Here is a 13,386-nt window from a genome sequence, read left to right on the forward strand (position 1 = left end):
ACTGTAAAGCATTTTCTCACTTAGTGATCAGTATGGGAGGACCCAGATCATTGGGGGTGGTGCCATCCCTAGACTGGGGGTCTTGGGTTCTATAAGAAAGCAGGCTGAGCAAGCCATGGGAGCAAGCCAGTAAGCAACATCCTTTTGTGGCCTCTGCATCATCTCCTACCTCCAGGCTCCTGCCCTGTTTAGTTCCTGTCCTACTTCCTCCAGTGATGGACCATGATCAGGAACTTTGAGCCAAATAAACCCTTTCCTCCCCAGTTTGCTTTTGGTCATGGTGTTTGAGCCCAGCAACAGTAACCCTGACTAGGACAGTGTCTGCTATATGCATCTCCCTCTGCTGCATTACAGAGAGGAGCTTATAAGGCCTCACTTACATACCCTTACCTGTGCATAACACAGATGCATGGGCCTAGGAACAATGGCTGCACATAAAACACTAAACAACTTTGTTCATTTCTGGAATAAAAATTTCTTTTAATAACTAGATAGACTAAGAGTTATTTCATATTTGCATTCAGCAAATCATAGTGACTTTAACTTGATATCATCAAAGGCCAGCTCTTGCAAAATACTTTGACACACTATTCAAAACTACTAAACATGTAGGAAAATGGGACTGGAATCCAAAATTTTAAGGTATCATATAAGTAGACATCTTAAAACCAAAATCACATTTACTATAAAGCATCAGTTTTCTAAGGGAATAAGAACCAAGGTCTAATATAGCACCATGTGGAAACTGCTAAAATTATAGTAATCATTATCTCCTCTCAGAAGCACTTGTTAATAGACTGGTACAGCAGGAATAAGAAAATGTTACATAAATTCAGCCAATAAGTATTTTGTGCATTAAAAATGATTTCTATAGAAATGCAATAGTTGGCAAAATTTCCACAAAGAAATACTTATGTATTTTTCTTCCTCTTCTTCTTTTCCTCTTCCTCCTCTTCCTTTTTGGTTTTTCAAGACAGGGTTTCTACGTGTAGCTTTGGCTGTCCTGGACTCATTTTGTAATTAGGCAGGCCTCAAACTCACAAAGATCTACCTGCCTCTGCCTCCCTGAGTGCTGGGATTAAAGGCATGTGCCACCATGACTGGCTTTGTTTGTTTTTTTGTTTTTCTTAAAAATGATTCATAACTATAGACACAGAATTCTAGTGGGTTTCTATATGTCTGTTTTTAAACAGTAGAAAACATCAAATTTATCATATGATATATACATGTAACTATTAAAATAGTTAAAAATCTCTATGTAGCACTGGAATACAGAAGAATTTTTTTTAATACAAAAAATAACCATCCAATGACATTTTAAGTCTTCTCACTTCCACCTCCTGCCCTATTGTGAAAGGATAGCACAGGAATACAAATGGCTTCCTAGAGCTGGAATGAGATATTACTGAACAGATTAATGAATTCTAAAATTTAAAATAACTTTTAAAATCATTGCTCATGTTTACTCCTGAAAGTCTCTTATAAAATCAAATGTCACTTTGTTTACAAAATATTTGAGCAATGGGGCTGGAGAGATGGCTCAGAGGTTAAGAGCACTGGCTGCTCTTCCGAAGGTCCTGAGTTCAATCCCCAGCAACCACATGGTGGCTTATAACCATCTACAATGAGATCTGGTGCCCTCTTCTGGCTTGCAGGCATATATGCAGGCAGAATGCTGTATAAATAATAAATAAAAAAGAATGGTATATTAAAAAAAAATACTTGAGCAATATCTTAATATGAATTATTGCTAATATCTTAACATGAATGCTTTCTATGGTATACTAAAAACAAAAAAAATTGTTAACAAGAGCTGTATGTACTTTTTTAACATGTCCTTAAATGTTAAGTATTAGGAAAACAGTCAACAAAGTTTTCTATACCTTGCCACCCAAAGAAGAGATCTGCTCCAACAGCAGCGTGGAACTCCGCCTCTGGCAGCTTCCGGTCACCCCTCTGTACTAAAAGTTAAAGAGTGAGAGCCAAGTAACCAGGAAATAGCTCAGCTCGGAGAAACAAGCTTCATTAGTTTACTCTCCCATAACTCAAGGAAAATCACTCATTAAGTTTAAGAATTACCAATTATTCTTGCCCTTCACACATTATTTTTTTAATTATTAGTTCTGAATATCATTACTATAAACTATAAAAAAGAAATGAGTAAAAATCTCTGCATTAAAAAATTGAAGAGTACTATGTTAGTGCTCTATTCCAAACCAGCAATTACATAATATGAGAGTCTGCTCTGGGCTGGTGATGTAGCTCAGGGAGCAAAGGCCTGCCCGCTTTACCCACATGTGGGAAGGAGACAAGTGACTCCTGTTAACTGTTCTCTGACCTAACACAAGTGAGTCACCCCCAAAGAGCTTTTCAGTACTTATATATATGATGGCTTTTACAGTTACTTAAAATACAGAGAGATGTATCATCCAACTAGTGTTCCTATATCAATCAACATACAACAACAGCAGTATCTGAGCAAGGCAGGCGTGCATATAAACTCCTGTTTTCCCGACATATCCCTAACAGCCTTCTCTGAGCCTCATAAGGAACAAAGAGCCAAACTGGAGGAAGCCTTCTGCTTCAAGCACTAACCATCAACCAACTAAGCTTGAAGCATGGGGTAGTGGCTGGGGATAAATTATAAAACCTTCTTAAAACCATGGCCAGGAAAAAATACTTGATTATCTTAGGGCATGGTCTAATATCTAAATGTACCACAAAATCATAGAAATAGCTTCACGTGTGCTTTTTTTGCCTTCTTCTGGTACAAGTGGGTTTTCGCATGTGAGATCTTTTAGAAATCTGACTTTGAAATTGAGAAAAAAGTGTGGCTCTCACTAAAGTAGGAGGAACCAAGAGTCACACCCACACACACAACAATGCCTCTTTAGCAGAATTATCGATAAAATAACAGAAGTCATTGAAAGGCATCTTAGATTCCAAAAATAGGAAAGTGATTCTTAAAAGGAGATTCTTAAAGTGATTCTTAAAAATTTAGAACTAAGCAAAACAACAATAAAGAAAGCACAGAAACAAAAAAATATACATGTAGGTTATCAAGACAGAGTGGTGAAAAGGACAGTTTCAATTAATGCTACACTGTGTGTGGATGTAGCTGCATCAACAAAGCAAGGTTCAATCAGCTCTATATTATTTCCAAAATCCTGCCCACAGCAAGTAATCAGCAATGAAAGAAAAGTTGAGTGCTTAGGGGAAAAGATTTGACAGGAGCATGTGAAGAAGGTAGAAACTCCCTTCCCCTGAAGCCCCATGGCATGAGCGTTAAAAAATGAATACAATGAGTAAAAACAAATGTAAATCTAATACATGTTTACCTGCTAGAACCAAAACATTTTACCTGACCCAGAGAATGTAAAATAAAATGAACATGTTGACAAAAGGATACAACTCAAACTCGATGTCTGACATATAACAGGAGGGAAGATCTGATAATTTTATCATCTGTACAAATTCTAAAGCAGGACCATAGTAATGGAAAACCTAGAAAAGAAATTAAAATTGTATGCTACTTAAATCTTGTAAATTAAATGAAAGCAAACAAATTGGTGATTATTAGTTTAAAGCTTTAAAAGCCTCACAGAAAACACATCCATCTAGACATATAATATAGGATAAACATACTTAAATCTATACACCTAAGGAAGCTAATCAGGAAGGACAACTCTGGCTAAGATTCTCAATCCCCATTGAGAAAGGCAAAGAGGATGGACATTGGAGGAAGAAGAAAACAGGGAACAGGACAGGAGCCTACCACAGAGGGCCTACCTCTGAGGCCCTACCCTGCAGGGTATTGAGGCAGATGTTGAGACTCACAGCCAATCTTTGGGCAGAGTACAGGGAATCTTATGAACATGGGAAATGGTAAGACCTGGAGAGGACAGGAACTCCACAAGGACAGCAACAGATCCTAAAAATCTGGGCATAGGTGTCTTTTCTGAAACTAATACTCCAGGCCAAGGACCACTCATGGAGATGGCCTGGAACCCCTGCACAGAAGTAGCCTATGGCAGTTCAGTATCCAAGTGGCTGACATAGTAATAGGGACAGGGACTGTCTCTGACATGAACTGACTGGCCTGTTCTTTGATCAGCTCCCTGAGAGGGGAGCAGCCTTACTAGGCCACAGAAGAAGACAATGTAGCCACTCCTGATGAGACCTGATAGACTAGGATCAGAGGGAAGGGGAGGAGGATCTCCCTTTTCAGTGGACTGGGAAAGGGACATGAGTGGGGAAGAAGGAGGGTGGGGTTGGGAGGGGACGACGGAGAGAGGTACAGGGGGGATACAAAGTGAATAAACTGTAATTAATAAAAATAATTTTAAAAAAGTAAAAAAAAAAAAAGAAAAAGAAAAGAAAACACATCCAAATGAAAAAACATTATAGTATTCAGAAATCAAGAGCAACCCTCCTTCCATACTCTTTTGGTCTTTCTCCAACTTCCCTTGCATGTATATGTATATGAGGTATGTAATGGTTTGAATAAGATGTGTCCCATAGTCTGGGCATTTGGAGATTTGGTCCCCAGCTGCTGGCTTTTGGGGAGGCTTCTTGTAGGAAGTATGTCACTGGAGCTGGGATTTTCTGCTCTCTTTGCTTCATGCTTGCAGTTCAATATGTGTGCTATCAGCTTTCTGCTCCTACTACTATCCTTTAGCATCACCAGCTAAATCTCTGGAACAACAAGGCCAAATAAACTCTTTCATCTATAAGTTGCCTTGGTCATAGTGTTTTATCACAGTAGCAGAGAAGTAACTATTGCAAGGTAGAAACATTTAATTAATTTTATTTTAATTCATTGAAAAGATTGGAGATAAAGAATATTCTCAATAGAAAAAAAAAATTTGAAGAGATAGATGATTATACTTGGACATCGTACTGCCAAAGAAAAGAAGCTGAAGTCACTAAATCTTCTAAGTGTACGGTTTAGAAAATAACTGAAAATCCTTGGGAAAGACAAAGATGATAAGTTGCTTACAATGACAATATTGGGAAATAAATTCACAGCAGAAATGACTTTCTTTTTCTATTGCCTTTTCATCAGAAAATATTAACCATCATTTGACATCGTGTAATTTCAGGACGTCTGCATTTTACACATTCTTAAATTGGATATTTTCAATGGATTGCAAAAGCATGTTAAGAACCTGTTTTTGTGCTGGTTTTCAATATATAAAAAAAAAAAAAAAAAAACAATGACAACAACAAAAAAGCAAGCTGTACTCTTCTAAGTATTATATCTTATAATTGCTTGCATTTAAAGAATAAATCTACAGAAAATATTAACATGCCTAATACCACATTAAGCCTAATGCCCGGCTCTGCATCATACACTAGTCCTTTAATTCAGTTAATTTTCATAGTAACTTTGTAATGCAGTATTGATCTAATTTCACAAATGAGTTGTCAACCTATCCAAGGTTGTATCCAATCTATAACAGGTGACAGAGTCAAGTTCCAAACCCAGGCATATCTAGCCATCTAGCTTTTCACTGACATTAAAAGGATCAGATGGTCAAGTCCAATTCAGGCTTATACCAACTTTATAATTACTGTCACCTCATTAAAAAAATACTCTAGTGATCATCATCTCACCAATATGTAGTGTTCATCATACAATGTAACTGCAGAATTGAATTATTAGAGTTCTATGAGCTATGCAAGTGACACAAATCATCATGCATACTACTCAAGATTCAAGGATATTTGATAGAACAAAACTCGACAAATGGATGATAGCAAGAAAAATTTAAAAAATAATTAAAAAATTAAATGTACATAAAATTACCTTAGGCAAAATATTCTTATCCTTTGATGATGTTATCTTTTGGGCAAGAAAGCAGGTATTAAAATTATATGCACTAACATTCGTAGATGTAACTCCTTTTAAACAAAATTCAGGAAAACTAATTTCAAATCCAAACTGAAAAGAAAACAAGAAAACTCAGTTATAGCTGTTATGAAAAAAATATACTTTATTAGAATGAAAATATTGAAAAGAAACTAACCTTACTATAAATATAAAATATACGAATGATTTTTTTTTGATACCTCAGCTCAAAGGGTAGTTCTTCCTATTAGATACACAGCATTCTATTAACTAGAACATTTTTCATAAAAAGCTTTCAATGATCTCTGGTTAGTTAGCAACAGTATGCTAACTCTTTTCCATGCAGGCCACAGGACCAAGTATACATTCCTTGGTATGCATTCAATACCTACTTCCCACATCTGTAAGTTACTGCCAGACAGAGTTGCCTGTATTCTTCACTAGATGCCTGGTACGGTGACTCTCATGTCTTACCTTCAACGTGTGTGTGTGATAAGAAGTGCAGTTACCACAAAAGTCATGGCAATACTTCTGTTAACAGTAGAAATGTGACAATACTGACAGCCAGGATTTACAGCGTCAGTATTTTGACTCTAAATAATATAAGTTAAATAAGCCCTATGAATTAGTATCATCATCCTGGCTTAGAGAAAACCAAAGTTGTGGTACCAAGATGTCACACAAACTGGAACCATGTCAGGATTTGATGCAGGCATCTTAACTCTAGAGTCTACATTTTTTTTTGGTTTTTGGTATTTCAAGACAGGGTTTCTCTGTTGTAGCCCTGGCTGTCCTGGAACTCACTCTGTAGACCATGCTGGCCTAAGACACAGACATCTGCCTGCCTCTGTCTCCACAGTGCTAGGATTAAAGGCGTGCACCACCACATCTATAGTCTTACTCACTAGAATGACTGTTCGCTGAAAAATATGAAATGATATCAAGTTTGAACACATACCGTCACCTAATGAGTGCTTAATTTCATACTACAGGAAGAAAAGAATCACATGAGAAGAACTCTAGCATGATCTACATACATGTTAAGCACATGGCTTCAGAAAATGAAATCTCTCCTAATCACAATGTCAACTCTTCCACTTTGGCATAATGCTGCTTTATTTATTTATTTATTTATTTATTTATTTATTTATTTATTCATTCATTCATTCGTTCATTCATTCATTCATTCATTCATTCATTCATTCATTCCTATTAACACCATTTGCAGAGACAGTTTGCCCAAAAACTGAATCTTTGTAAAACTAGGGTGGGCCAGTATGTAAAACTAGATAAAGATAAACTTAGGCATATTATCCCTGTTGTCTTATACGATGCTTCATTAAGCCAGTAAGAAAGAAAAACTAGAAAAGAAAAACCAACAGGAATGTAAGAGCCCATTCATGATAATACTATATTGAACAAGCATTAAATTGTTTTAATTTTCTTATCTACAAAACTTATATAAATTAATATGAATGCATTTCAAAATAGATATAACTTATAAAAACCACTAACCCTCACCTCAGTAATTTAGGACTGATTGAGAAATATAAGTGACTATTTTCATCACATGGCTGATGTATCTAGGGTCTAATAAAACTTTTAAAACATAGTTAGCTGTTGTGTATATGACAAGAGATCACCTAAAAATTCTATAGGTAACTGCTTCCATACCTAAAACATAATTACAGTGATTACTGAAATTACAACTAATTAAAATAAAAAACATTTTGATGTAAAAATTTTGACTAATAGAACAAGTCACTGGCAGTAGTACTATGCAGCTCATGGGCCACTGCTATGAGCAGATGTGCCATTTCTATTATTGCAGAACACTCAGCTTGCTGTCAGTCTAGAACACCTTCCTGAGGGACACTGGCATTGGCTTCGCTTGTCCCATAAGCTGAGTCCAAAGGCCTACTTCACTGTCCACAAGGGAAGCTACAGAACCAGCTACCTTTCTTTCCCGCATCTGGATCTCTCCCCTCCACAGTTCTCTTGAGTCAACAGCATTTCTGAACTCCTCTAATGGTACAACAGTAGCTGAAAGGTATTCTGCAATCTTCTGACAATTTCTGTTTAAAAAAAAAAAAAAAAGATTTTGATAATTAAATGATGGTAATTCTATTTTTTTAATGGCTACATTTTAACTAAAGCCTAAGAGAGGGAACTGCAATTTCTATTACTATTAATTATCCATTAAGGCACTGTCTAGGCAGCCACATCTGTACAAATTCAGACTTGTCATCTCTACTATGTGAACAGAGACCTTCTTGTTAGTGCTGGCTTAACTATGTCAGATGTACACACAGACTCAGCAGCAGTCTCTCACCTCCAAAAACCAGACTGTCACCTTAAATGTCCTCCGTGGCTCTTATGAATGTCATGGCAGCACTTGATCACAGGCGATCCTGACCCTTAGCACTCCGGCTCTGCCTGCACTCCTATGTGGGAGCATGCATGCTCTCACTGCTTCAGCTTACCAGCATCTATTGCCACGCACCTGGCTAGACAGCACTCTATGAAGTGCTTGATTTATTACATGAAAAATAAAATCATGAGATTACCAAATCCAGTTTGACTTTGGAATCAAAACTGGAGTAGACAATTGACCTGTAGTAATGTGTCTTAAACACAACTGTGAGTACTTATTTCTACTTTGGCATGTACCACAGGAGGCAGATGGGACATGACAAGTTCAGCATATCCATCATCCTGGTGCCACTAGGTACTGAAAGCCCAAAAGTACACAGTGAATTTAGCAAGCCAGCACTCAATAGTGATTAGACACCATCACTGATAGGATCTATCAAAACCTTGAATGTCTTAGAAATATGAAAGGAGGAAAATACAAGTAGAGGTTCAAATCTTTAATCACAGTACAACAGAAAACTTTACCTCCTCACATTAAAGAATTTTCAAAGGCTCAATCTATTGAAAACCCAGTAGCAGAACAATGACATATAACCAAAGGAGCTTACATTTCACAGTGATTTCCTGCTATGGTAACTTTTGCTGAATGCCATTCCTTTAGATGTTTCAAGGCCCCTACAGTGGGCAAGCACTCTTTTAACTTAGGAGGATCTTTGTCAGAAGGCAATAGTATTATGTCTATCATTGCTCTACCTAGAAAAAAAAAAATACTGTAACTTTTAAAACACATTAGATCTAAAGTAAGTCAAAACAGTGCTCTAAACAAGTGGATTTTAAGCTTATTTAGAAGATAAAGGAATATTTGAAAATAATACACATCTTCAAATTAAAATACTCAGCATTTGAGTTCATGCCATGTTATCTGGAAATAGCTAGTAATGCTAGAAAACAATGAACTATATCATAATTGCTTGCCAATTCTCTAGCAATAGTTAATTATATGCATTGCTCTAGAGATCATCAATGCTATTGTACTCAACAGGATAAAAAAAAAAAAACTGTGCAATTTCATTATATCCTCCTATATCCAAAAGGGAACGAATGAGTATGAAATTGTAATGCTCAAATAAATCATTTCCCTTAAAAGACAAAAAAACATTCAATGTAACTAATTATACTAGCATCACTAGATTCTGAGAAAGAAGGCTTATTCACACCAATTTAAATGACAGGAAATTATAAACTTATTGAAAAATCAGAAAAATTGAAATGAAATGAAAACCAAATAAAAATTTGATCATCAATGGTATTTAATTTGAAAAAAAGAGCAAGTGTATAATACTTTAGTAAATTTTTAAAATTGACACATTTCATTAAAAGAAATCTGTTATCTGAGAGAGTAGCTTACTTAGCATGTACAAGGCTCGAGGTTCGGTCCTTGGGTGAAAAAGTTATAAAAATGTTTCTGAATACTCTCAGTTATTTTCTTCTTAAAATATATACATATATATTTAGCTGGGTGCAGTGGTGCACTCCTATAATCCTAGCACTCAGGAGGCAGAAGCAGATGGACCTCTGTGAGTTTGAAGTCAGCGTGGTCTATGAAGCAAGTCGAGGACAGCCAAGGCTACACAGAGAAACCCTGGCTCAAAAAAATCAATGTGTGTGTATAATTTTTAATTTTTATTTTATGTGTCTGAGTGTTTACATGCATGAATGTGCATTTCTGATGCATGGAGAACCAGAAGATGGCAGTAGAGAGTTCTTGGTACTGGAGTTATAGATGGTTGTGAGCTGCCATGTGGGTGATGGGAACTGAACTCAGGACCTCTGCAAGAGCAGCAAGGACCCTTAACCATCTAGCCATCTTGAGAAACCCTTAGTTATTTTCTATACAGGACTCTGCAGTAAAATTTGGCTGTAAATATCAGTTCCTTGAATATAAAACTTTTACTCTGTGTAAGCTTTGAGATCCTTTATAACTACCTAGCTTTATACACCGCTATACATTCAGTTCCCCGAACAGTGCATGACAATTAATATAAACATTAATCATATGGCTAATACATGATATTCAATGATAAAAACATTCATTACAAAAAACCGCAAAAGTATCTGTGAATACCAAACTGTACCAAATTTTAGCAATGACTACTTGAGTAATACAAGGAAAAACTACATTAGGACAAAAAAGTGTTTAAGGATAATATACAATATTTCATAAAATATGCTTCCCATTTTAGGAATAAAAAATGGTTTCTATTAAAAAAATGATGAGCAAAGAGCTCTGTTCTATTGCACAAAATTCCATTTGATGATATGTATGTGATCTCACCATAAAAGAGTGTTATCCAAACTATCTAGATTAAAAAAACAGATTTTCCAGAATTTACAGGATTGATGTTCTATAAAATATACTGAATTAATCACTCATTCATAAAAAGCAGAAAATAAAAATGAACAAAAACAGTTATTGTATTACCAGGAGCAGGAAGCTTGTCTGATAACTGATGCAAATTTTCTGCTGATTCTTCATATAGGCTACAATAAAAGAATATGGTTAGAGAAAAATGCCCTACACAAGTATGCATATAAATATAAATATGCATGCTATATATATAAAATCGTAATAGGCAATAATGATCTGTACGCCAGTCACATAATGCTAGTCACATGACCTTATTTGACTCTGCTGACAAACCCATGCAGCATTAAAATTAGCATTTCTCCTTTAAATAAGAGTCCTAAAATCACATAGTTCTTATGGGTTAAAGCAAGAATTTACCTGCAAGTGCAAACTCTTATCCACAACCAAAACACAAACAGAACCAATAATAGTGGAAACAAAGCCCCTAAGTTGTATTTATATATCCAATATAAATAACAGACCAAACACTTTTCTAATCTTCAAAGCCAGCCAGCCAGCACTGGGTTTTAATAAAGGACACTGCTTTTCTCTGCATTAGTTAAAAGTCTTCACTGAGAATCTGACATTTTGCTTGGATTCCTAAAAAACTATATATTTTATTTATATGGTGAAATTTGATCTCAAAATAATTTCTTAAATAAAATAAAAGTATTTAAATCCTTTCTCATAAGGTGATAGTGTCTAAAACAAAAACCTTAAAGCATCCTAAGATAAACTGTAGTTTTCAGGCTCCCTCTTGTGGAAATAAGGCCTCACAGCAAAACTACCTTACCATTTTTTCAGTGATAAAATATGAATTGATAACATACTTTTAAGGCTCAATGAAGGCATCTTAGAAAGAATCTAAAAGAACTTCCACAATTGATGAATGAGAAACAAAGGGACAAGCTATGTCCCTGGCTTTGCCCCATATAACTCATAAAGAGAACTTTCCTAACTAGTCATTCCACAGCTCTTCCTCTCTTCTACACTGCTTCTTTCATTAACATGGTGATTAGTACAATGTGAAATCAGGAAGAAGGAATTCTTAAAGCCTATACAATGTATAGGTATATCATATGAATACCAAAAAAAAACCAAAATGATTTCCTTCCACATGATGAAGACTAAAGTGAAAGGAATTTACAATGAGTCAGAAACGGACTTTCTTAGAAAGAAAAAGATTATCCTAACTCAGTGCCTGGATTGTTCTCACATTCTAACAAGACTCAAGAGGCTTACAAGTGAAGTCAGCTACACTGACACTCCTCAGAAACTCTATGGATTATAAAAAAGTATCAGAAATGTTGAAGAGGCATATAAATTGAACAAAAAAAAAAAAATCCCACATTTCAGCCTCAGAGTGCAAAAGCCCAATATGCTTCGACCTGAGTGTTGACTGCTAGCATTGAGTAACTCCCCTAGTAAAGCTCAGGCAGAATTTAGCTTCTGGAAAAGCATATACTAATGCAAACAGATGTATAAACCTAAACAACATTTTCAGGCATCAATCAGATCAAAGTGTCTTCCAAAACTTAAATATTAAATATTAAAGTTGATGAAAATTCCCCTACTATAATTGCTAAAATATTTAATCTTTTCCCTCCTGTCTCCAAACAACTAGCTAAATTAAATATCTGAAAGGGAGGAAAGACACAAAAGCATACTCAGCCAAGGATAAGGATTCCCTGCTATTACTTTCATCTTCTTCAAAACACTCAACAGAATTCTGGTAGTCTTCTATATTTGCTTGAAGAACTTCTTCAATTTTATCTTTTTCAGCATCAAAATGTATCTCTTGCCAATCAGAACTACAAAACTAACAGAAGATGGTGGTAAGTGGTGGAGTCATCACAGACATTTCCTAATAGTTATTACCAAACCAACAAATCAAAAGGCAGCATTAACAGATGAAATTCTTTAGAGTAGGAAAGGCTTTCACTAATAGCTATTACCTGATAAAATCCGCATATTGCTTGCATGGCAAAGAACCACTTCCTGGAATGAGGTGTGCCACCCACTGAACAAGCTTGAAAATAAATCACACTGATTAGAAAAAAGGCAGACAATAAAATAGTAGTCATCATAACAAATTACTGCTTTGAGAATTATGTAATTTTGAAACACAGTCTATAGTTTTCCACGTTATAAATCTCTGGTAAAATTTCAATCTGGTTAAAAGAGAAAATTACAAGTTTGCATTAATTCAAACTCCATATTCCTTAATCATCATTTAAAATCTACTATAAAGATATTTAAAAAAATACAGCTACTCAATTATGGCTAGGTGATACAAAGCCAGGTTTGTAGGCTACTAAGTAAAAAAAAAAAAAAAAAAAAATCCCTCTCCAAAGACCAAGAAGGCTTTCTTCTCTACCTGGCCACAGGCCACAGTTTCTAGTTGGAAATGCAATACCATAAAATAAATTAGGAAGGGAGGAAGGAAGGAAAACAAAGGAAGGAAGGAAGGAAGGAAGGAAGGAAGGAAGGAAGGAAGGAAGGAAGGAAGGAAGGAAGGAAGGAAGGAAGGAAGGAAGGCAAAGGTCACCATGGAGCAATCCCAGAGAAGCCAAAGCAATTGAGAGCTATGCAGACATACCAGATTCAAGACTGGAAGGAAAAAGTGAACCATGAGCCTGATTTATAGGAGCAAGGTAAGGTGCTGAGTGTCAACTGCAACTTTCTTTCAAAGAGCTCAGCAAAACACTTTTTTTTTTTCCTTACTGGGAGCCACTGCGTCCTTACAGGAAACAGA

General features: G+C 35.8%; 1 protein-coding gene across 1 annotated transcript in view; it reads right to left on the minus strand.

Moving 5' to 3' along the window:
- Positions 1–13,386, minus strand: part of Mtbp (MDM2 binding protein) — a 65,179-nt gene that overhangs the window by 47,181 nt on the left and 4,612 nt on the right. The window contains exons 3-10 of the mRNA XM_055626483.1: positions 12,587–12,660; positions 12,299–12,450; positions 10,707–10,765; positions 8,833–8,977; positions 7,809–7,926; positions 5,810–5,944; positions 3,410–3,504; positions 1,884–1,956 (exon numbers count right to left, since the gene is read on the minus strand). Coding sequence (XP_055482458.1) covers positions 1,884–1,956; positions 3,410–3,504; positions 5,810–5,944; positions 7,809–7,926; positions 8,833–8,977; positions 10,707–10,765; positions 12,299–12,450; positions 12,587–12,660 — 851 coding nt within the window. The remainder of the gene's footprint in view (positions 1–1,883; positions 1,957–3,409; positions 3,505–5,809; positions 5,945–7,808; positions 7,927–8,832; positions 8,978–10,706; positions 10,766–12,298; positions 12,451–12,586; positions 12,661–13,386) is intronic.

The sequence above is a fragment of the Psammomys obesus genome, unplaced genomic scaffold (assembly GCF_907164565.1).
Source record: "Psammomys obesus unplaced genomic scaffold, mPsaObe1.curated_primary_1811, whole genome shotgun sequence".
Classification (NCBI taxonomy): Eukaryota; Metazoa; Chordata; class Mammalia; order Rodentia; family Muridae; genus Psammomys; species Psammomys obesus.